The sequence below is a fragment of the Wyeomyia smithii genome, chromosome 3, assembly GCF_029784165.1.
Source record: "Wyeomyia smithii strain HCP4-BCI-WySm-NY-G18 chromosome 3, ASM2978416v1, whole genome shotgun sequence".
Taxonomy (NCBI): domain Eukaryota; kingdom Metazoa; phylum Arthropoda; class Insecta; order Diptera; family Culicidae; genus Wyeomyia; species Wyeomyia smithii.
In genome coordinates this window covers 213137483-213163940 of record NC_073696.1, presented here as the reverse complement: position 1 = coordinate 213163940, position 26458 = coordinate 213137483, and the positions used below count along the sequence as shown (strand labels likewise).

The 26458-nt window shown below is 37.2% G+C and overlaps 1 protein-coding gene across 3 annotated transcripts in view; it reads left to right on the top strand.

Moving 5' to 3' along the window:
• The window catches only part of LOC129726600 (galactokinase-like), a 148392-nt gene that overhangs the window by 80624 nt on the left and 41310 nt on the right, over positions 1 to 26458 (top strand). For all 3 annotated transcript variants that reach the window (XM_055683504.1, XM_055683506.1, XM_055683505.1), the window contains exon 3: positions 1299 to 1438. In XM_055683504.1, the coding sequence (XP_055539479.1) occupies positions 1299 to 1438 (140 nt within the window). The remainder of the gene's footprint in view (positions 1 to 1298; positions 1439 to 26458) is intronic.

Here is a 26458-nt window from a genome sequence, read left to right as displayed (position 1 = left end):
TGGTCCCTTTATGGCATACCATCCGGAAGCATATTTAACAGGAAATCGACCAGACCAGACGTACAATCGAACTGTTATACGGTTACTCTGTCGAGAATGACAACCCAGAGTTGCCCGGAGGGGGCACTGATGTAAGTGTGCTAAGCGGGGCAGCTTTGGCTGCGATAGTAAATATCGGCATAGATATCAAACTTCTTCCTGCCAGGTTTACGACTCAGGCCGAAGGGTTCAAAATTACACATTGACAAGCCATTGAATTATCAGCCATTGATAGAGCATCTGTCTTTGCGGAGAACATTTACACGTTGTCAATAATTTAATGACTGCTCCGGACGCGGTGGTAAGAGGATTCCATTGATAGAGTGTAATACGTTGAGATTAGGACTCATAGGAGACATTAGGTTTAATCAATTGTAAAAAGATGTTTCCATTAGGCCGTTTGAGAAAGGACTCGTTTAATCCTATTGAACATCGGAAGTGATTGCATTAACGGAGGTTTATTTACGTTTTGTTTTGCTTGTGAGTGTCATTTTGAACTAGGATACTATGGAAATAGGATTTTTTTCGGAGATCTGTAGAATACTCAACTGTTTTAAAATGCGAAAAAGCTGAATCTTATAATTTATCTCTTAAACGGCTTGGTTTTAATGTTAGTTTCGTTCGCCTTCTATCATTAACTTTATTCTGAAAATTTGTCGTTCGTTGTACTCCTTCGAAGCTTGCTATAAAGCTTCATTAACGCCTGCATCGCTGCATCACATCGGTCATCAGCGGTGCTGCCAGTTTCCACGTTCATTTTCAATATTTTTGATGAGTGATTTTGAACATTGTTAATTATAAAATTTGTACAGCTTGCATGCTACTAAATAAACTAATTCCTCATGAATCATCAAGATTTTTTATCATCAAGAAGAATAAGTTAGCTTATATTATACACTTTAATTAATTTGTCGAGAACTTAACAATTTTGCAACTCAGTGAATCGTTATACAAATTTCCAACAAAACTTACAAGAATTTTTACTAAAGCAAGATCAAGATATTCTAGTCTACAGCAGTTTATATTATTTGAATTAATGTTCGTCACAATGTTTGGCTGATATTGTCGAATAATTTTACACAGTTTGATTAGCTTTAGGGTACCTTTTAGAATTACTTACATGATTACAAATTCCATATTTCAAATTATTGTATTCCTCAACATATTGCTATGTGCTGCAGCCGGTTGAATTCATCTCTCGAGTTTAAGAGTGGCTCTATTTGCTGACTTGTAGACTCATTTGGTGTTGTATTTTTCAGGCACTGCCAATGGTGACTGTTATTGTAGGAAAAAAGAACTACACTCCCTCGACTTGTGATGTAGTAACCTGTTTTGAGGGCACCCGGGAGGAGAAGCGAACACAATTCGACCTCAGTAATATCGCGCGAGGAACTCCCAAGTGAGTAGTAAATTTAAGTAGCAGTAGTGGGATAACGTTTGCATTTGTTTAATGGGGATCGACATTTATTCTGACCGACTATGTCATTTCACAGGACTAGTTTGGCATTTTGAATCGGATCATATTATTATGAACAGTGTTTGCTCACTGGAGGGAATCTATGCCAAATTATTTGAAAATATCCAAAAATTTAGCATTGTATCTTAGAAAACTTAAGTTGTATAGAAAAACTATCTTGGAACGAGTTATAAGGGATTGATACACTGGTGAACACAGGTGTGACCCTACGGCTGAAACTTAAAAAAATTAAAGATCATAGCACTCCAACGTGAGTTGACGCATTTCTACACTGGCTAGAGTAACAAAAATAAATAAAATAAAAATAATAGAAATTTGATTTTTTTTATGAAAAAACTTTGTGACAAAGGACGATCATTGAAACTTAATTTAAATCTCAGACTGCAATAAGATTCACTGAATAATTTAAAAAATAGAGACAACTTTTGAGATATTTAAGCAAACTTTTTGCTATCAAACAATGTGTAAATATACATTATTTATTATAAGTTTCTGTGAAATTATGATTTTTGCTGGAAACTCACGAATAGCTTCTAAAAAAGGCAAGTTTTCATGAAAAAGTTAAATTATTCAAAAAAAAAAAAAAAATTGTTTGTATCTTGGAATTCTTTTAGTTTCAAAAATGTGTGAATCAAAAAAAAAATCAATTTTGAGCAAAAATTTGTCTTTTTTTCTGTGTGGACTCATCACTGCGACCAGAGATTAGATCTATTGTGATATTACCCAGGTGTTTTCTGTATTCCGCACTTCATATTATTGGCAGTATCACGATTGAAGTAAGTGATACGCTTATCATTCATATCCGTGCTTGTGCGTAAGTTTTACTTTTCCGTTTCAAGCTTACTGCTCTATTATACCGAGCCTCTGTCCATTCTAACAACATCGCCTAGTTACGCCTAATTAAACCCTGGAGAGAACTTTCATACGCTTCTCAAATTAGTTTTGTTATAATAGGGACTTATTTTGTTAGAAGGAGATTCAACAGGGTACTGTAGAATTCAGACTGAAGGAAAGGTATGTGGTGGGGTGCCTGAGAATAAACCCATGCTAAAGTCCTTTGACAACCAAATGGCCTGATTCTACTAAGATTCGAACCCACGACCACCCGCTTACCAAAGCGGGCTCTGTAACCTTGCGACTACGGAGCTCCCCCCCGAAAAAAATTGTCTTACATTCCTCCATCATGAGATTCTCACCAAAAGTTTCGGAATAATGTCAATGTTTGACCAAAAAATATACTGCAAAAGAAAATTCGAATCTCTTGAATTTTATTATAAAAATTAGTTGGGTTTTCCGATGAACTGGTTCTTTTAATCAGCTCGCAGGCAATTCGCTCGCGATCAAATGATTTCGTTCTTTCAAAGAACTGACTCTTCTGATCAGCTCGCAAGCGGGTTGCCAGGTTCAAAAGATGAGTTAACCAGTTCTTTCGCTCTTTTCGTTCGTTTTGCCATTCTTTCGTGTGCATACTCGGCGTTAGCCAGCCCCTGTGCCTGTGGGTGATCTGTGGCAAGTTATTTTTTATCTTGCTCTCTCGGCAAATGGATGGATTATGCACAGCAGAGCAGACAACCGGTGATAACTTTCACATGGCTCTCGCTTGAGGTGATCAACAAAATTAGCTATCAGCTTTTTGCTCGAACTAAGGGGTGAGTTACTGCTCTTAAATAGAGCGATAGATCACTCACTCACTTTGAGGAACTAGCTCTTTAGACCAGTTTGTGAGCGAACTGGCCACTTCTAGTTCCATTCTCGTAACGCTCACGTGATTCAGAGATCGAAGAACTAAAAGCGCTATCGTCAGTTGCTGTAAGTTGTGCACACCGTCAACATGGTTGACTCTCCAGGATCTTTGTCTTCTTTGTTACCACTGGCCTGTGTCTCATCAGTAGCAATGGTTACATAAGGCTCTTTTTCAAGGTTCGAGTACCAATCATATCAACATCTTGTGTGATTTTTTCAATATGAATTGAAACATCTTCGTTCGTACAGACATAACTGGAGAGCTACATATAGCTTCACAGCATAGAGTTTCGGATACAAGAGTTGGGTGACGTGCAGGTGACAAAACTACTGATTAATATGTTTCACCAACTGATGAGCCGACAATTGCTTCTGAATGACGACTATCAATATGAGAGAAATCTGTACGAATACAATCATGAGACCGTTTACGTTTTTTGGCCTCACATTTACTGTATCCAACGTTTTCCGGATTGAACGGAAACAATCCACATCTCTCATAGTTGTGTATGATCCTATTGGTCTTAACGTATCTCTTCACTGTTTCAGCCAATACTGGTCCAAAATTAGTTGATATTAACGTTTCTCCACAGTGCTCAGATCGCCATTTTTCCACCACATTTTCCCCATTCGTTCTTCACAGTTTTAAAAACTGCAACCTCCGTCGGTTGGGTTATATGCATTGTATTCGGGAACAACGAATCGAGTACTATTCATAGCGACTGACAAGTGCCAGCTACTTCAATATATTTGTGGTATTTGTGGGAAGCATAACCGTCTACAAAAATATAATGACGAGAAATTCGACATTCTTTTCACCAGATAGGTATGGAAGATCTTTGGAATGTACTGCCGAAAATTGTTTACATCCATCTATCCTAGCTACTTCTGTCCTACACCCCGATCGCAAGGAAATCCTTTTAACACTTCTTTCCGGATTGTTTGACTTGGCAAGATCGTATGAGGAACTGCTGCTTCAGAGCATCTCCGTTGAGTTTAGCTTTCTTGGTATTTGTTAAACCTTGTAAACGTTGTGAGAGCCAGTCAGTGCAACTACCTCCTTGGACTTGGGATGTAGGTAAAATGATGTCTCATCCCCATTCCACACTGTGTTAAGAAAGCTTAATTAATGAAGCAAATCATTTTTACTAGGGAAGCTTTTGCTAGAACCAAACTAACCACGAAGATCCTACTCGGATATTCTCGCGCTGGCTAAGGTTATAGCCTCTAGTGTGCGCAATGAAAACCCGGGGTGTTGGCGCAAGAATGGCGCCAACCATTTCCGCCACAACACAACATAAATTAATTTTCGGTGTCGATAAAATGGGTACAATATTAGTCACCAGTTGTTTCAAAATGGTGTTGCGTGTGGGTTTCCCGATAGATATTCTGTTACTTCGAGAATAAGTGCATTGCAATGGGCCAACCAACTACTTACTGCTTCTCCTCCACTCATTCGGTATCGAACCGTTGACGTTGGACGTTGCTCAGGTTGCTTTGACGGTTGTTTTGCCATTCTGAGAGAGCAGATGCTTATTGCAGTTTTTACAATTCTAATTCTAAGTACCTTTAATTATAATTCTGTCGCCAAATCGTGAAGAAATAACAAATAATGCACTAAAAATACTTCTCAAAAATTGTCTGGCAATGGATTGTTTATCTCCGTTGTGATAGGGCGATAACTGGTGTGTTCCACGCGTGCTATGATCCACTTCGTATGTTGTCAAACAGGGAATTTATGTCGAATTCGTTTTTACGGCAGGACTATTTCGACCCGGACTACACTTTGCAGCTGAAAAAAAAAAAAACACTCTCCGAGCAGTTGCAATGGTGTGCGTAATAGCAGTTCTCAGAGGGAGAGATATGCGAAGAGAATGTTGTGAGCCAAACGAACATGTCAAAATCTGAGCCAAACGAACAAGAAAGGTAACACATTGAAAGGTGTTGCAATCAAGTGCAATTAAGGATATCCGGAATACTTTTTTTTTTTATTCTCGCTTATTTTCCGTCGGTCTAGTTCCGCCACTGTTGTGGCCAATCACCGACGCCCAGGGAGGCGACTCCACACCCAGGACCCTAACTCACGACCCGTTTATTAACGGACCGGCGCCAACGGCTTTACTTCCTCATGCGATGGAAGGCGTGATCCCAGAGATTTTTCGCCTCAGAAAATCTCCCGGTGTCGGCTAGGATTGAATCTAGACCAGTTGGGTTGGTTGTGCGTGGATCACGCCACCTCACAACCATCGACACCTATGTCGGCGGTGGATTCGAACCCAGGCGTCGAGCGTGGTTGGCGGAGACGTTACCAACCACACTAGGCCCCCGCTCATCCGGAATACTTCGTGATAAGGACGAATCTAACAAACTGTAAACAAATAGAGATTATACCGGAAACGTATGAAGTGAGCTACTACCTACCTCTAAACTTCGAGAAAATAATGTATCTATTTTCTAACTATTAAAAAGTTCGATGTTTGTTAAGGGCGAAAACTACTTTATATCGAAACAAAATAGAATGAGGAATATGCCCTTTTTGATGTTTACGTTAGTGAAAGGCGAAACTTGACTTCATCTTGATGAATGGGCGAAATCAAAGTTGTCAAAAAAATAAACATTAACCCTCTCCCACTCACAAAGTTAACCATTAAAATTTATAGCTTCACGAGAACATTCAAGCTGAACACTTTGTAGACTAAATTACTGTCAACTGTAGTATTTTGAAGAAAATGCCCAGTGATGCTCTGAGGCAGCATATAAAAGTTTATGGAACAATCGTAAGTACAACAAACTATTTTATATCAAGTTATAATGATTATAATTCTTGGTGCTTTAGAGTCACCATGAGCGGGAAAGGGTTAAAAGCAAAGGGCGTATTCCGATACAAAAACGTAAACACGGCATATAGTAAAGGGCGATACTGCCGAGTAGATGAAAACAAGGCGCATAGTAAAGGGCGATACTGTCCAGCAAATCAAAATGAAGGCGCATAGTTAAGGGTGATACTGTCGTGCAGATCAAAATAAGGCGCAAAGTAAAGGGCGATACTTTCGAGCAGATTAAAAAAGGCGCATAGTAAAGGGCGAACCAACAAATTTTCGAAAATACAATGTAAAGCGACTGGAATTCAAGTTTTATGTGTAACATGGACGAAGTTAGAGCAATTTTGCTTATATCAGCATTTTGGAATGGCAAATATATTGTTGAATCGTTAATTAGGATTTAGAATAGTGAGTGAAAACTTTGTTTGCCTTTTTTGAGTTTTGTTGTCATTGTTAGTTTCGCTCTAATCACGAAGTAGTCCGGATATATTTATTTTCACACGTTTTCCATGTTTTATTGCTTGCTAAACAATGAATTAATAATGTTTTAAAATTGGTTAAACACAGTGATTTTTAACCGGTGGTTCACAAACCTTTTGTATGATCAACAAAATAATGGTCAATTATGCTGAAAGTATATAAAATTAAACATAAACATAAAATTTAACATCTTCACGGTTTTCGTGATGCATTTTATTATTCCCCATGAATTTCCACCGTCACTATCAGTTATACGAGTCGAATGAAAAAGTTACTCAACAATGCGTTTTGAGAAGAGATTTGGCACCTCTGACACGTGAAACCTAGTTGCCAAATTGACAGTTTTTTTCATCGTTTATCTCTCTCTCTCTCTCTCGCTCTCTCTGAGTATCTCTAGTGCGTAATACCAGAGGTAGCTGTCACTTTGTTTTGTTTTGGTCATTATCGCCTTTGTCTTTTTGTCGCGTTTGTGCTACTGTACGGATTCGGACGATGATGATTCCAAACGCTTGAAAAGTTCCTTCATTTCGCAAATGTTTTGACAAAATAAAATCCTACCTGATGTTTGACACGCGAAGAACGATAATCAAAGCAAACCGATTTTGACACATTTTGTTTATTTTGACACATACGTGTGAATACGTTGGTGTCTTCAAAACTGCACTCTGTTTCTTTCGCGGACTGTCCGGGACAGAAAAACGGTGGTCCGGGATAGTCCGGAAAATGAAAAATATAAACAGTGATAGTACAAAGTGTAGTCCGCGGGGTAGCTACACCGCAAAAACGAAAACGACATTAGAATCTTCTAGTACCGATTATGGAAATCACGGTGTGTATGGTAGAATAACTTAATTTTAAAAAATGGGCATCGCCAAAATCTTCACTATTTGAAAATATAGCTTTCCACCTTTTATTTGGGACCCTCCGGGAAATCATCCATCGCGGGCTTTCCAATAACTTTTTTTCTTTCAAAAGTATTATAACAGCAATATGTCTAACTACCGAGAGGATAGTACGGTGCTACAAATGATGAAAAAGATGCAAGAGCTTTCCAACTTTTGACCTAGTGGTAGGTTTAGTCGATTGTAACTTTCACTTATAGTAAAAGTTTTCCAAACACCTCTTGAATTTGAAGTTATTGTCAAAATGCCGGTTTTTTTTTACCTCAGCGCACAAAAAATATTTTTAACCCGATTTTGAATGTTTCAACCGTTTTGGAAAGAAGAAAATATATTTTTTTTTAAATTCTAAGATTTGTACTTACTTTACTAAAATATGTTGAGTTATTTGAGCGTAAAAGGTTACAGAGTCCGCTTTGATAAGCGAGTGGTCATGGGTTCGAATTTTAATAGAATCAGGCCATTTGGTTGTCAAAGGACTTTAATATGGGTTTATTCCCAGGCTCTCCACAACATACCCTTCCTTCAAGCTGAATTCTATAGTACCTCTGCTAACTTTCATTCTAACAAAAAAAGTCCCTCTTATAATAAAACTGTTCTGAGTAACGCATAATAGTTCTCTTCAGGGAATTGTAATTATGGCGCGGTCTTGGCTGGAGGAACGAGGTTTCGATAATACTGCTCCCGCTTGACAAAATATAAGTCCTATCTATAATAAAACTGACCAGAGGTGAAGCATTGAGCGCCTCTTCAAGGAATTGTGATTGTGACGCGGTGTTGGTAGGAGGAACGAGGTTTCGATAAGACTCCTTCCTCTTGACATAATAAGTCCCTCTTAGAATTAAGGTGAAACGGGATTGTGGTCTTTTCCTATACAGTTTTGAGGTTAGAGTTCTTTTTACTTTTGTAGTTTGAGCGTAAAAAATTCAGCTTCCACTAAATAAACAGCACTCAAATTGCTACTTCAGGCGTGCAACAGTTGTGATAACAATTGATCAAAGTTTCATGTACGTTGTCGTCATAAATCAAGTAAAAATTAGTTTGCAAAATTCGAGTTGATCGCGACCACGTCCCGTTTCACCTTAACCTGGCCAGAGAGGAACGTTAGTTGTAGCCTCAGTTCAGTAAATTGTAATTTGGCGATATTGATAGGATAGAAAGAGGCTCGGTATAGTAAAGCAGTAAGCTTGAAAACAAAAGGGTAAATTCTCTCACACAAGCACGGATATAAATGAAAAGCGTATCATTCACTTCAATAGTGATACTGCCAATAATAAAAGTGCGAAATACAGAAAACACCTGGGCAATATCACAATGGATCAAATGTCTCTGGTCGCAGGACTCATCACACAGAGGAAAAAAATGTTTCCAACTTAACTTGAAATTTGTCATTTATTTTTGTAGGAAAAGTACTACAAGTAAACAAACACGTTGAAACTATATTCAATTACGATGTAAAATAGAAGCTGTTTTAAGTAAATCGGCTGATCATTCACTGAGATACAAGTTTTTTAAGCAAATCAGAGTTCTTGACTTTCATCGAACAATAATATTTGGGTTGTTTATTTCACGGTGCTAAAAATTGAAGAAAAGGCAAGAACTTCCGATGCCAACCTGTGTAGACTGTAGCAGATTATAAAGCAATCAAAGCACATTTTTTTAAATATGTGTAGAAATTTGTGAATCAAGTTAAACAAATCCGCACAAAAAAACATATAATATCTTATTTATTTTAAAACTACTCATAACATTTAAGTGAAATCTATAGCTATGTCTATATATTTTGAAATCCCTATTTTGCGCCTTTCCAAAACAGTCGAAATATAAAGAATTGATGGAAAAATGACAGGGTTCGAAATGAACATGTGAAACAAGGTCCAAAGACAGAGTTTTGACAAAAATTTAAAAATTCAAGGATATTTAAAAACTTCAAGAATGGGCGCAAGTAACACACGACTAGAGTCACAAGCTACACTAGGTGACATCAAAAGTTGTTGCTTTTTTTTTCATTAGTAGCGCCGTGAAATAAACATTCCAAATATTATTGTTCGATAACAATCAGAAATTCTGATTTTCTTGAAATCCATATAACTTAGTCAAATATAAATCAATTTTCATATAACTGTTTTCATGTTATTCATAATTGGGTATACTTTCAATGGGCTAGTGTACTGGCACAGAGGATACAGAGGTGTACTTTACTTACAAAAATAATTGACAAATTTCAAGTTAAGTTGAAAACATGCATGTAGGAGTATAAAATATTAGATTTACGCTCAAATAACTCAACATATTTCAGTGTAGTTAGTAGAAACCTGTATATATTTTGAAAACTCCATCTTTCCCCTTTTAAAAACGGCTAAAACATTCAAAATCGATTGAAAAATAACTAAGTTAGAAATAACTTTTTTCACGCTGAAGCCAAAAAACCGGCGTTTTGATCATAACTTCAAATTTAAGGAGTGTTTGGAAAACTTCTAGTATGAGCGAATATTACACTCGGCTAAACCTAATACCTACACAACGTCACTTCAAAAGTTCATGCTTTTTTCTCATTTATAGCACTGTATTATCCTCTCGGTAGTTAGACGCTTTGCTGTCAGAATACTTTTCAAAGAAAAAAATCACAGGAGGGTTGTGTGCAAAGCCACGACCGCGAGGTTGAAGTAGAATACTTTTACACAGCTCTACTTACGGCTGCACATTAACCTACGGCCGGGCGGAACGGTTCACGCCGCTTTTCGCGTTTAGCCTGACAGAGGCCTAATGTGCACGGCTAACACAATAGAAAGGTGTTTTCACATTGAAAATTAGACACGGCTTTACTGGAGTAAGTGTTGGCAAATGCATCTACCGCTAATACCGCCGCTATCGTACGAAAGCGCTTCGTTTCATGTGGGGAATAATATCAACAACGAAAAATGACGCGCGTCTAAGCACACCCGAACTGTTTCGCCATGCCGCTTCCATTTACTTCCTTATAACATCCGCCTCATGGAAGTACCGGCTGCACCTGCCGCTGAGGCTGTTACCATACTGCTACTGGTACCCAAAACTATTAACTCTTCAAATTAAGTGTTTTATTTGTCCTCAAAGGAAAAATTGTTCAATTCCATATCGGATATAATGCAATCGCAGCTCTGTAATATTACCGACAGTATTATTCTTCTGAACAAAATGATCTAACTTTTCCATTAGAGGAAGTGCCGGCTGTTGTACGGCAAAAATCTCGCCCGATCGCTCGCGTTGGCGTTCGTTCTCAGGCAGGGGCCTGAGACGTGATGACCAACCACAGGGCAAGTGATTTGTTTAATTTGAAGGCAACCACAGGCGCAACCCGCTGCTATGGTCTGTTACTGCTGAGTGCCGATATCTGCTGTTACTGCTGTCAACGTTGTGGACGGTCCATCCAGTTCACCTTCCGACTAATGAATGTAGATAGTTTTCCCAGAAACACTCTTTTATAGCCGAAGGGTGCTACGTAATAGACCACGCCTTTCAGTTCAGGTTAACCATTTCCTTATGTTCTTTAGACGAATTATTCCACAATTCGCATTTGATTTTTGTATCCAGCGAATAAACACCGATGGTGCTCTCACACACGCAACGGGTTTTAACCCGTATCTTAATGCGGTTTGTAACATCAAGCGATTTCGTTTGCTCGCTGTTGCGTGTTGCATCATGTTGCAACTTGGCAGCTGGGAGACGACGAAATTCTGTTTATGCTGATTGATTGAATCGACTTCATATTAGCTCTGCATAGTCGAACTATCTGCTTTTGTGAATGCGTTCTAACAGGGCAGTTTATTATTCAATGTCGGTTATGCTGATCGCAGCCTTTGCGCTGCCCCTACAGTGGAGGGTTTACTAAATAAAGTTAAAATTAGACAACTACAACAGAATTTGATTGCATCCCGCACAGAATGTCTGCTTGTGTTGATGCCAGAAAATTATCAACTTTTAATTATTTTTTTATTTGCCTTGAAAAAAAGCATTTTGCGGTTCAAAATCGGTTGCTAATTACAACCTTTGAGCTGCCCTAACATTGGGGAAATTAAGATACACCGCCAACATGCACTGTGGAAGCTATTTCACATCCAGTAAATTAGACGGGTGCGACAAATTTAAATTGCTATGATGCAACACAGAATGCTTGCTTGCGTTGACAAAAATCATTAACTTTCAATGACTTGTTTATTTGCCTTGGAAAAGGCATTTTGATGTTCAAAATTGGATTTCCTGATGGCAATCTTCATGCTGCCCCAACACGGGGGGGGATAATGGCAGTCTGGCGACACACGCTGAGAAGAGCCGCGCTGCTTCTGAGACGTGGTGATCAACCACAGGACTAGTGCTGCTGCTAAGGAAGGACGACTGCTGTTGTCGCTGTCTAGAACTATTATGAGCGGCTCCGGCTGAAACAGGCTCTTATATAGGCCAAATAGCATTTTTTCAATTGCAAGGTATATGATCCTGTCGACCGTGCTTGGGAAGCAAGCATATAACGACCAATCAGAGGTCGAATTTTTCGTTATGACAAGGCTTGACTATTTTCAATAGTACAATAGTGTGAATAATAAATTACAATTATCTTATTTTGGGAAGAATCTTAGAAGATTTTCCAATCTATTGCTGCAAGAACGAACGAAATCCATCGAATACTAACCGATTTATTAGCATTTGAAATTGGACATATTTTTCACTTTTTTCGGTTTTAGAATTTCATTTCACATCCCTATGTAGCCGAACTTCCTGAGAGAAGTATTCTACTTCAAAAAAAAAGTTCGTAAACCCGCGGAGGGAGCTTCGTAGCCGCAAGGTTACAGAGTCCACTTTGATAAGCGGGTGGTCGTGGGTTCGAATCTTAGTAGAATCAGGTCATTTGGTTGTCAAAGGACATAACATGGCCATACCCTTCCTTCAAGCTGAACTCTGTAGTATCCCTGCTGATTGTCATCCTAACAAAAATAAGTCCCTCTTATAATAAGACTGGTATGAGTAACGTATAATAGTTCTCTTCAGGGAATTGTGATTAAGGCACGATCTTGGCTGGAGGAACGAGATTCGATAAGACTCCTTCCTCTCGACAAAAAAAAGGAGGAGGGTGGTATTCAAGACACGACCGCATGACGTTGGACTACGGTATTCTTATATTCCATTAAAACAAATAATAGAGAGAATTGCAACTCTAGTATTTGCTGCAATTTTATCTAACAGTGCATTTCTGGATGCTGAGACGTTAAAACGTTATAAATAATAATATATACTAAAAGAATGGATATCTTTTATTTAATCGCTGTCATTTCATACATATTCGAATCAACCCTTTGTTTGCTGCACTACCAAGACAATCATTTAATTGAGCGATGTAAAATAGAAGCTTTTTTAAGTAAATCGGCTGATCATTCACTGAGATACATGTTTTTAAGCAAATCAGAGTTCTTGACTTTCATCGAACAATAATATTTGGGTTGTTTATTTCACGGTGCTAAAAATTGAAGAAAAGGCAAGAACTTCCGATGCCAACCTGTGTAGACTGTAGCAGATTATAAAGCAATCAAAGCACATTTTTTTAAATATGTGTAGAAATTTGTGAATAAAGTTAAACAAATCCACACAAAAAAACATATAATATCTTATTTATTTTAAAACGAATTGGTAAAATTTTCCTATCTAAGCAAAAAGCAAACTTTACGAAACTATCTGAAATTGGAGCCCAGAACGATTCAACCGAAAATTTTAAATTTGAAAATTGTTTGACATTTAATCGACAAAACTCATGCTAGGTTAGTTTCAGCCCAGCATATAACTTCATGTATTTGAAAAAAAAAAAACGTTTGGTTCAATAACTCAATATAGCAAGAGCTCAATCACACGTTTTTCGGTAGTTGTTATCAAGGTTTGGGCGAGTGACAGGAAAATATCTTAACTTCTTCAGTTGTGATTTAGAGCATTTCTAATTGTTTTGTTATTTTTCACGATAGCGACAAGTTTGTTTCTTTCTCTGTGTGCGAGAAACAAAATCAAAACCGCGCACCGAGAAACAAAAACGAAAATTTAATGAATGCTCATTGAGAAAACTTGCAACTCTTTTTACCAATAACTTATGATACTCAAAAGAACCCGTTTTGATCTAAATCAAATTTCTAGTAAATAAGTGTTGATCATTCATAGGTAGTAATTTTTCCTCGATGAATAAAGACTGGCTGAAGAAGTTAAAATCGCTGCTGTAAAATCAAATTCACAACGGTGTTCGTTAAGACGTTTTAATATTTTCAATGACAATAATAATCTTCGATAAACACCCGCTATAGTTATTCACACACATGCTATAACTATCTAAACACGCGTTAAAACTATTCATACACACGCTGTAGCTATAGCTATCCATACACACGCTATTCCTTTCCATACATCCGATACAACTATCTATACACACGCATAAGCTATCCAACCATGTGCTATTACTATCCATACATACGCTATAACTAATCATTACACACGCAGCAGCTATCCACACACAAGCTATAACTATCCGTACACACGCTGAAGATATACACGCAATAGCCATAATATGCTACACATGCTAGTGTCTTACACACGCTATAGCTAGCCATACACACGCAACAGCGCCATCCCTATCATCGCAAATGTCATAGCAATACAGATGCACATACGCTATATGTGCACAATGCACACACACCCAACGTTTTCACCCAACGATATCTGAATTGGATTACCTCTGGTGGGGTCCAACTCAGATCGAAGGAGCACCGAACTGAATGAAGAAATGCAGCTTCCCACTACCTCCGCCGCTGCTGCCTGATACCACCGCTCTGGTTCTGCTGCAGCTCAGTTTGGCCGCTGGAATCAGCCACCGCTGCTGATTATACGAGACCGGCCTGGTGGCCTTTCACTTGTTAACTGATGACTGCTATGAGACGACACAGGCTATTATATAGCCCAAAGCAAAAATCCATCCGCGAGCAAACAAGAAGCGAGCTTGTGATTGGTTGAATGTGCACGACTTTTAACACAACTTTTAACTAGTTTAGTATCGAAAACATATTTAAATTATTATATGACAATCTTGCGCAATATTTCCCCTATCAATCAAGCCATTGGTGTTTAGAATCTGTTCAGTGGTAATGATAAAAGAAGCATTTTAAAACGGTGTTGAAACACCTGTTGCAGCTACCGAAAGCGAGCTCGTTATTGGTTGAAAGCTGTGAGACTGTTTACAAAGTCAGATCGGTTGTATCCGTTAGTGTCGACTGTGCTTGTGAAGAGAGGTGGTGATTGGTTGCTCGGTATGATTTAGACAATCGATGTGATTTATCAATTTTTCAATAGTGTATCTCGAACAATAGGTTATTTTTGTTACATAAATTCAACCGTAAAAGAATTTCTGATCGGTTGATGCCAAAACCTCGAAATTCTGAAAAGAAATGACTGATATATAAGCGCTCAAAACCTGACCACTTTTCCCTGGTTTTCCCCGGTTGTATTACTAGATTTTCAAATTCAGGTGCCTAACTTCGATATAGACGTTAGTCCAACGTCAAAAGTTCTACTTATAATAAAACTGACCAGAGGTAAAGCACTAAGTGCCTCTCCAGGGAATTGTAATTGTGACGCGGTGTTGGTTCTACTTATAATAAAACTGACCAGAGGTAAAGCACTAAGTGCCTCTCCAGGGAATTGTAATTGTGACGCGGTGTTGGTAGGAGGAACGAGGTTTCGATAAGACTCCTTCCTCTTGACAAAATAAGTCCTTCTTATAATAAAACTGATCATATGAATATTTATCCTCTCCAGGGAATTGTATTTGGCGATATTGGCACGGGGAACGGGGTTTCGATAAGACTCATTCCTCTTGATATAATAAGTCCCTCTTAGAATAAACCTGGCCAGAGAGGAACGTTAGGTGAAGTCTCATTCCAGGGAATTATAATTTGGCGATATTGGTAGGATAGAAAGAGGCTCGGTATTGTTGAGCAATAAGCTCGACACGGAAGGGTAAAATCTCACACACAAGCACGGATATAAATAAAAAATCGTATCATTTCTGGTCAATAATATGAAGTGCGGAATAGAGAAAACACCTGGGCAATATCACAATAGATCAAATGTCTCTGGTCGCAGTGATGAGTCCAAACAGAATAAAAAACCCGCGATGGACGATTTTCCGGAGGGTTCCAAATGAAAGGTAAAAAGCTAAATTTTCAAAACGAAACCCAGCGAAACTACCCAAATGACGTCCAATCGAAAACTTCTACGGGATTTTGTGTTCCTTTGGTGCAAAAATAACTGAAAAACGACAGTTGATTGGTAGAATCAAGAGATGCATTCTAAAAACCGACGGGAAGGCCGTACAACGCTCTTGTTACGGCATCCTGACAAAGCTTCGTCGGAGGGCCGGAAATCAGTTTTTCTCTAAATTTTTTGATTCCATTCTACTTATTAACATAGAAAAGTATGTTCATGAAAATTGGTAAGAATATTACTTCTAGGCTTATTGGGTGTTATTTTAGCTTGAAAATTAGAAAATAATAAAAAATAAATATTTTGACTGAAAAAACATACCTGAGCAATTCCCATGCTAACACATATGTCTCCGCGCTTTTCTCGTTCGAATGCTCAGCACGGCCTAAAGTCGACTTGTTTCATAAATCTAACCGTTTGAAGATAATTTAAAGTTTGAGCATCGATACTACTCGAAACTTGCCGATCGGTCACTTGGCGTAGAATCATTCAGACATACCGACCAATCATTTTTGTCTCAACTCATAACATCATTCTTGTCGCCATCTTCTTGATCCGATAATGATGCACATTTTGAACATTATTTTCATTACCATTCACGGCTTCCGTAGCTGTTTCGGTAAGTGGTGGACGAACTGGTTGGAATCAAGATTTACACTCATCCTCAGAATTAATAAAAAGCACTCGAAGGCACATCTACTTATGGGTTAAAGGGTTCAATGATGGCAATTTCGGTCACGGGTTTCTTAAAACACGTTTTATTATGTCAAAGCCGACGTTTCAAGGATATATTTCCTCGTCCTCAGGGCAACTACGATTAACAGTTTACAGTTTACATAAATTAGTCACACGAATTAAGTTATTATATACACAACTTACAAACAAAACAAACAAGTTTTCGTCAAAATATGGTGCATTGGTGTAAAATTGCTTTAGGTTAACTGCACTACACTATGGATATAAAATATACAATATATTAATTGGTTTGTGACTTTTCAAAATTTAAAAAACGCAAACGGATGAGCTACACTTACACAGTATCTTCCAACACACATCACACACGATTAAAGCCGGGAAATGTTATGCACACCGTTCAAATGGGAGTAGTCAAAATACTCTGCTAAGTAGACTGTTCCAATCGTGTTGCGTTTATATATCATTCATGACATATGTATTGCAACACAAAGCAAAACTACTCAAATTCACACAAATAAACAAGTACGATCGGTGTGCTCACAACGATACACGGCAATATCTGTTGATGTCTAGCTAGCACATGGCGTATAGGGTATATGGTATACAGCGCCATTCGATAGGTAGTACTGGTCGTGTGTCAATTACCCATCGCATGAGACGGTTGTCGATCAGTTCGTCTGGCTCAATTTTTACTTCGACTATGTACGTGCAAATTCAATTTCCTCTCGTATTCCATGAAATGTTTTTAGCTTTCTTCTATACAGAACCAAAATGTCAGATCATGAAGCTGCAATTGTATCGCGGCGATTTTTATAAAACCAAAACATCAAAAAACATGTTTTTCCTGTCAACTTTGCAGATCGTTATCGCCCATCGTAAACAGTTAGAAAAATCTTTTCAATTTTATCATTGATTCAAAAAGATGTACAGGTACCCCGCCCAATATTTCATAATGACATCCGAAACCAGGCTCTAAATTGAAAAAAGGAATCACTTTGTATACTGCAGAAGGTCATTATTTTTATCAGCGGAAAAATTTTCGCTGCAATAACACTCGAGCCACAAACTGTGAAAAAAATTCAACAGTTAAAACGCGCACTGAATGGAACAAACTAAACGTCCTGGGCAGTAGCAAACTGTAAAACGAAGCTGTGCGAATTGTTGCATTAGGGCTTTTCCATGCTAAACGCCAACGCGAGCAATCGGGCGAGAGCCTTGCCGTAGATTAATGAACTGCTCTACTTACGGCTGTTCATTAACCTACGGCAAGACTCTCGCCCGATCGCTCGCGTTAGCGTTCAGCATGGCAAAGGCCTTACTTGATAGTCTGTGCCGCTAGTGAAGCGCTCCAGGAGCGCTAGCTGTAGGTATGCAGTTTACGTCAGAGTGCAGAGGGGTCAGAGCGTTGATAATTTATGTGGGCACGCCTCTTAGCTAATGTCTGTTACGTTTGTTACGTTTGTTACGATCATCTAACGAAATCATTCAGAGAGTCCAAACACTTAAAGTTTATCACTCATGAAGTACGTAGAAACATTCAAGATCGACAATTATTCAATTTTATTCATACATGTTTTTTTTTAGTACTAAACTCTATAATATGGTGGCCACATTGCAGCCCGATCAAACTCGGCTTATCGTGGGACTGTTGATTAGCAAGCACGTGATCTTGGCAGGCGAAACGTTTCAGGCAGTAATTGTACTGATACGCTGGGGATCCATGATGAGTTGCTAAATGTCGATTACGGTTTTTGGGTCAACGTACGTTTTTTACATTGCGAGCAGCGAAATTTCTGATTTATGAGCTCACGGTTACGCTAATGATTGATTAGTTTATCGTCAAAGAACGGGTACAGTATAACCCTGTGTCGTAGTTAATGTTGATGAAATCTCAAGAGTCGATGACGATTACGCCTAATGAAACAATTAGCAAATTTGCGGTAACCCATTCGGATTGTAGATCCTATGCATACATGAAGCAGTGTATTGACTGGTGATACAATAATTATTTCCGAGTCTCGTATGTTTGAAAATTCGACGTCGGCCATTTGTGGTACCTAGACAGTACCCTACTCAACTCTCTTTTTTGTTCATCTTTGTGGCAGCCTTACCTGAACAGTGCCCTTCTCAACCGGAACCCGAGACTACACAGATTTCGCATTCCTATCTTATTTCAATATGTGAATACCTAGATTTACTAAAAAACTGTGAGTGTGGGAAAGCTATTGTCACCATGCAGCTAGATTCGTTTGCGAAATGAAGCAGTTGCAGCATGCACTTCACATTTTGGTGTGCACGCTTGGTTATTGACAGTGGTGTTCATACGGGAACCGACTAGCGATGATTGAGAATATTAAGAGTTTAATGCTGTGATTTTTTATGACTCAATTTCTTTATGCCTAACGAATGCTAGAGGAAATATTTCTTCAATGTTTTTGTCTAATCTCTCAAATGATTCTAATGATTTTTTTATTAGATTCAACCGTTCACTATTGTTATCCTTGTTCAAAAGCATTATCATGATTCTAAAGGTGTTACCATTCCAACACTCTGGTGAATTTCTCGCCTAACAACAAATTGTGGCAGTTTTTATTTTAGTTTTTGTTTTCGTTTCTTGTTTCTAGAAGACGGTAATTTTTTTTTCATATGTAGCGCTTCATTTATTCTGTTCGTAGCCTTTTCAACTTACAGGGTGTGTATGGGTTTTCTGGACTAAATAATCATGCTACTGGAAAAATTTTGAATCATCTATTAAACAATTTGGTAATTTTTAATTTTTTCATAAGAAAAACTCGTCTGTTTTTTATGGCTGCACTGCTTATGATCGCATAGTTGTAACATTTGCAAAACTGGTTGTTCGAACAAACGACACTTTTCTATTTTGATCTTGAATATTCAAAACATCTTTTTGACCTTAAATTTCCAATACAGCCTGCAGATGGATAGTTCAACTATACTAATTATTATTATATCACAGCATAAATGGAGTTTTTCTTGGATTCAACGAGCATGAGCTGAACACCAGAAACGGATCACCGTTTGATCCGGTGGTTGGTTACCGAACCAGAATAACTTCCAAATTCCAGTGCTGCTGATGTGAGTTTAGGTAGCAGCTTTTTTTACAAAATAGTTGAAAAAGTGAAGTAGTGTGACAATTATGCGATTGTTTATGTTTTGTGACAAAATAACTTTTTTTTCTACCACCCTTTTCGAACAAACATAAGCATTATTTTTGCAGATAAAAAAATGTAATTTTAAACATTTTCTCATAAAAAACACGAAACACATAAAATATCGAATGTTACAATTAGGCGATCATAGGCTTCCGAAAACTACTGCAAGTTCGATTCACCGGGTCGCGTAGCCAGAACTGTTTCTTTGATTGGTCTTTGCCAAAGATGTAGATTTTTTCTAAAAAGAGATTTATATCTCAAGCAACTTCCTTTTTTCCATAGAAATTCGGTACTATATAGAGTAATTCTAACGATTTTTTATATTCTTCCAATGAAAAAAGTTCTAAGTGTGAGATAAATAACGATGCTTTTCGTCCTGGCAGTTAAAGTTTAGTATGCAGTTCAAAAGAAAAGGGGGTCAAAAAATTTCACCATTCATACCAATCGGCTCCCAGCTGGTCTGGATGTACGATGCAAGCCTAACAAGCCAGTCGTCGTAGGTTCGAGTCTCGGCTCGGGAGAGACTGTTAGTGTCAGTAGGATCGGAACGCTAGCCTTGCAATTGTCCTGGATACTTAACAGTTGGCTGCGAAGTCTGTGTATAATAAACAGAAGGTCGAGTTCCGAATTGGAATATAGCACCAAGGCTTTGCTTTTTTTACTAACCGGAATTTTGGGAGCTAAGAATGCTTCACAGTGGAGTTATCTGTTGTCACTATGCGCGGTATCCGCTTGGTTTCCGTTTATTTTTCCTTGCAAGCTAAAACATCTTGGGACTGAGGGACGATCAGATCAGCAAACAATTACCTGCCTTACTCATCCTGCTCCTGAATAACGCCACTCTTCATTATTCCGCGCCAAAATGAGCGTCACAGCAGTATTCACACCAAGAGAAAGAGCTGCGTACCGTTTATAAAAAGGAATTTCATTGCCTGATTCCGAGCCTGAATTATACACGGGATTGAGATAGGAAAAATAATTTCTTTTCCACTGCATACCACACTTAAGGTGAAACGCGACGGAATTCAAGCATTATTTTATCATTGTTAACAGTACATGGTACCCAAATTTTTAATAGCTTTGATTCCAAAAAATTCAACAGAGTCATAACAATTTGAATATTCCTATATGTTAGCGCGGGCGCTGCAAACTTTCATTGTGATGAAAGGATATTCAGTTTAAACTGTAATCTTTGAATTCCAATTCTCAACGAACAAGCTGAGAATAAAAGAGACTTTCAGCCCCAATCAGTTGACAGTGATTGTTGATTTACACATTTAAGGTAAGTTTTCAATGTTTTATTCATTTTTTGATGTTGCTTTAAAAGTATGCAGTATGAAATAGCTGTAACATAAAAAATGACAAATTGAAATAAAATTCGGCCTTTCGTGATTCGGCCATTCGAAATTTCGGCCTTTCGTTAGTATTGATATAATTCGGCCGTTTGAAATTAGGCCGTTTGAGATAGGGCCGTTTGTGTTTCGGCCGTTTGGAGCTATCCCCAAGCAATACTAGAATGTTCTGATATATGCCTACGTAGGAAATACAGGCACTCAAACATTTCCATTATGTCCGACATGCACATTGAAAGTTGTTTGGGAAATACTACAAGGTATACAGCCCCAGGGTTGTATGAAATAGTGACATGGGACTAAACACTGTAATTAATGTAAATCTTTTGTTATAAAGGTTACATAGTCTATTATATCATCTTAGTAAATAAATCATAGTAGGGTAGCGAACGGCTTCGGCAGTGGTTTTCTTCGGCAGGTTTTATCATAAGATTGCTGCAGAAAACCTGCCGAAGAAAATTACTGCCAAAGCCGTTCGCTACCCTAAATGAACCAAAAATTCTCAAGCATCCGCCGGCTCTTACTTTTCTAAAAGTGTATATTTAGGAATTTACTCCTTCGATGTTGTGCCGGTCACGATTATTTGGTGAATATCGAAGATAAAATGGAATAGAAATAAAAAATAACGCTCTGCTCCTCATACACAGTACGGTACCGTTGCTTTCACCATCTTGCATGTTTTCTTTCAAGACATCAGTTTTCATTAAGCTCTAACAGCAGGTTTATAAATTGTTCAAGAAAAAGGGTTGTTTTCAAACTATTCGAAAAACTTTCACCTTCGAGACATCAAATTAGTATAAGTTCATGGAAGCAAACATGAATTGACCTATTGTGACGGGGAGACTCTGTCAACTTTTTTAGATATTGACGCAGAGAAGTTTGTTTAATCGCCAATCAATGGTCAAACACGGTGATGTCTCAGAAGTAAGCTGGTCCGATCATGATGCAAAACAGGCCTTCGCGTTTTATCAATAGTTTCAACTTTGGAACAAAAATTCCGTATGAAAAGTGTTCCTGCATTGGATTTAGTTATTACGAAGGCATATTACTGGAAAATGTACTGCAATTTTTGAATATTTGATTCTAAAATCACTGCATGAAAACAAGACCTAATAACAATTGTGAGGGCAAAATAGTTTATTTTTTAAATATTTTTAGTAATAGCTTAATACTTAGGCAATCTGAATGAAACCTTCTGTACACCATCGAAAAAAGTTGTTTGATAATGCTGCTACATATTTGGTACAGTTTTCATTCAATATATATTTTTATAAAAATTCAAATTTAAACATTTTTCAAAATATTTGTGTTCTGATGATCTTAAAAGATGCTGAGAGTCATTTTGAATCTAAAAGTTCTTGGTAGTAAACATTCTACATGCATCGGTTCTCGAGTTATTTTAAATTTAAGCTCAATAATTTATTAATATTTCGGAAAATACACGTATTTTTTAATTTGTCCATGGTTTTCCAGCAAAAACCATACGTTCATTGGAATGCTTGATCAAAAATATACAATTCATTCTTTGACAACAAAACGATTGGGCGAACGGTTCTCAAGAAAAGAGTTAAATGTTCTAAGTGATATAAATATATATAAGAAACAAATATTTGTTTTCGAGTTTTATTATGAAACCTTCTGTACACCATCGAAAAAAGTTGTTTGATAATGCTGCTACATATTTGGTACAGTTTTCATTCAGTCTAAGTTGGAATTGGAAAAAACGTGATGAGAGAGCGTGAAATGAAAAAAATTAGAAAACAGACACGGAATAAGCCGAGCGCTGTTGAGCTAGAAGTAAAAAAATCAAAAAATACAAATGCAATAAACCAAGCGCTATTAGGACCAAATAATAAAAAAAAAAGTAGTCTGAAGTACCAACAGTCGGAGATTCATAAACATTATTTAAGAGATCATTATACAAATGCAAAATAAATCAAAATCGAGACAATAATATTGATGGGATAGAAAATACTTACGTAGAAGAATATCAACTTGAAATTTCGAAAAGACCTCGTTGGTAGACTAGATACCAGGACCTGAAAACTCACAACGCGCGTTTCGAAAATTTCTAATTCGCCACTAGACGATTCAATCATTAACGTCATTGTCATTTTCCAAAAAAAAAGCGTCACAGAGCGCCGTCTTGTCCAAAAGCTAGGAAGAGAACTCAATCAAGTCATCTCTCATATTCGCAAGCAATGCACATTTATATGTCTAGCGATGACAGGAACACATTTTTTTTTGGTTTTGAGGTACGTTGTTGGTCAATCGATCGCGGCTGAGAGAAGGATCCGCACTGTGCAATTGTCTATCAGTTGGCTGCAAAGCCTGTGCGGTGGCGGTTCTAATTAAGGAAAAGTCATAAGTAATACTTTTTCTGACGCGGTTCGTGACAGTGACAGCCTGGAGGACGTGCGCGAAAGTACAGTGTTTGCGAAATGGATTATAACCTGGCTGAAATTCTGGAGGATTTATCAAATGAATATCAACATATACCAACATTCTCTGAACCGGATTATTACGCATCAACAATTATATCATCAACAGTCTCACGATAAGCAGGATTCGATCGAGCCGAAAGGCGGCCGGCAACGTCGAAAGGCAGCGGAGACATTTACGATTTTAAATTAGTAGTCATAGAAACATTCCAAAAATCGTTGAGTTTAAGTAAAAATATATATACTATATAAGTGAATTTTTAAGGATTGTGTTTCATGAGTTATTTGCTATGCAATGCTTCTACACTGAAATTTCCAATAACGCACGAGAGCGTGGTACATGTGTCGTATTCTCATTTTCCGTGACTGACATTCTGATAGCATAGAGAGATCAAGACACTTTTCCTTTAGCACACATATTACTGTGGTTGTGTAAGGTTTGTCGTGGTAACAATTCTTCGCAGAATGCCGTCGCTAGTATGAAATCAAGGGTACCTATATGGGAAAAACTCCTACATTTATCTTATCACTCTGATTGGTCCAATTTACCGTCAAATTTAACTATGTTTTTAAAGTAAAAATAATTTTAATTTTACCACTCGATTTAGTCGAGTGGTCGAAGTTTAACGTTAAAAAAAAGTAAAATTGGACGTAGATTGGACAAATAAGAGCAATGAGATTAATATAGGTGCGATTCACTTATAACAAGTAAATTGAAATACCGCAGATAAACGTCCAAGCTGAGCTGAGTTTTAAACGTGGATGAGGTGTTATAGTACATACGTTACCAGATAGTGCTACCAGCGACGCCAGCCTCGCCTCGCAGCGAAAAATGTTTTATTGTATCAATAAGGTCCCCATGCGGCGCTAGTGTAGAAGTTATTTATAACAGATTTATATTTTATTTTCTGTCACGGTTGTTCTTGCTTAAACGCCTCTTATTTTCTTAGTGCATTATTAATCTTTGTGCATACATGAACAGTCTTAGTATTCAATGAATAATCAAATCCTATTCTGCGAACCAATTCATTCAGAAGGAGTCAATCCACTAATGAACTGATGCAAGAACTAGCTTCCTCAGGTGAACCTATGCGGTAGCTCACTCAGCAGTTACAGATGAGCAGGATCGCGCCAAATCACCGATGGTCGAATATCGACCATTTTTGATTTGAATGAAACTTTGCACACGTATTTGGCTAAGCAAACTGAGCATTTTCCACAGATGGAGCGATTTTTCACACCCATGAGTTACATTCTAAAAGGGCGTATGCCTTTTGGCATAGGTTTTATTCGAAGCATTGTAGCCCAGAAACCGTTGGTTGTATAGAAAAACTGTCTGAGAATGAGTTGAAGGGAATTAAAAATGCACCATAAAAAAATATACACTGTACAAAAAAAAATTTTTTTTCCAAAAAAAATTTAAAATAAACATTAAATTTTAATTTAAAAAAAGAGTTGAATTTTTTTTTTAAAGTAACTTGACGTTAATACGCAACTTTTGAAAAAAAGTCCAGGGTGGAGAAATGAAAAATAATTTTTTTATGGTAGATTAATTTTTTTATAAAAATTCTAATTTAAACATTTTTCAAAATATTTGTATTCTGATGATCTTAAAAGATGCTGAGAGTCATTTTGAATCTAAAAGTTCTTGGTAGTAAACATTCTACATGCATCGGTTCTCGAGTTATTTTAAATTTCAGCTCAATAATTTATTAATATTTCGGAAAATACACGTATTTTTTAATTTGTCCATGGTTTTCCAGCAAAAACCATACGTTCATTGGAATGCTTGATCAAAAATACACAATTCATTCTTTGACAACAAAACGATTGGGCGAACGGTTCTCAAGAAAAGAGTTAAATGTTCTAAGTGATATAAATATATATAAGAAACAAATATTTGTTTTCGAGTTTTATTATCTTAGGAACATATTTATTTATGACATAGATACTTTACAGAACTAGATTCACCTTATATTTTATATACATCATAAGTTTGCTCGAATGTTTTATAAAAATGTTTTATAAAATAATATGTTTGTCGTGCAACACTACCTACTTGTTTACTAATAATAACTGTTTGTAAAGTACGCAATCAATAACTACTGGGTCACCTATAATATCTGTTTTCGTATATAAATACGATTGCACTACTGCAGATATGTTAGTAACAGTTTGCATTTTGTGAAGATGAATAAAGTGAAAATGGAATCAAGCTTACGCAAATTAAACGAAAACGTTATTGCAAAATTAAAAATATTGAACAGTCAAGCTCATTTTGATATGTCTTTATTAATTCGTGATTCGTGTAGTTATTGGAATGATAGTCAAGTCACCATTCATCCCTTCGTTGTTAACTATTTAGAATCTGGAACACTTAAGAATATCAGCTTCATCATAATATCGGAAGTACTCCATCATGATACTGTTGCGGTTCAGGTGTTCATTGCCAAATTAATGAGTTTTTTGAAAACAACAATAGAGTTGAAAAAAAGCGATATTAATGTCTGATGGAGCTGCCTCACAATATAAAAATAGAAAAACTTTGCAACAAAATATAACGTCGATGCAGAGTGGCATTTTTTGCGACTTCTATGGTAAATGCCCATGCGATGCAATTGGTGGCATATTAAAACGAATGGCAGGAAATGTAAGTTTAGCTAAAGAACATGAACATCCCATTACAAGCGCAAAAGAATTGTATGATTGTAATAAAAATTCATCAAAAATGTCATTTAGTAGGGTATCATATGAAGAATATGAACAAGGAGTAACAGAATGGAGCAATATTTCCAAAAAATCTATAATGATAGCTGTCACACAAAAGTATTACTCTTTTGTTCCGACTTCAGAAAATAAGATACAAACGAAGCTGTTTTCAAAAGATGACGAATCATTTACTTATGATGTATATAAAATATAAGGTGAGACTAGTTCTGTAAAGTATCTATGTCATGAAAAAATATGTTCCTAAGATAATAAAACTCAAAAATAAATATTTGATTCTTATATATGTTTATATCACTTAGAACATTTAACTCTTTTCTTGAGAACCGTTCGCCCAGTCGTTT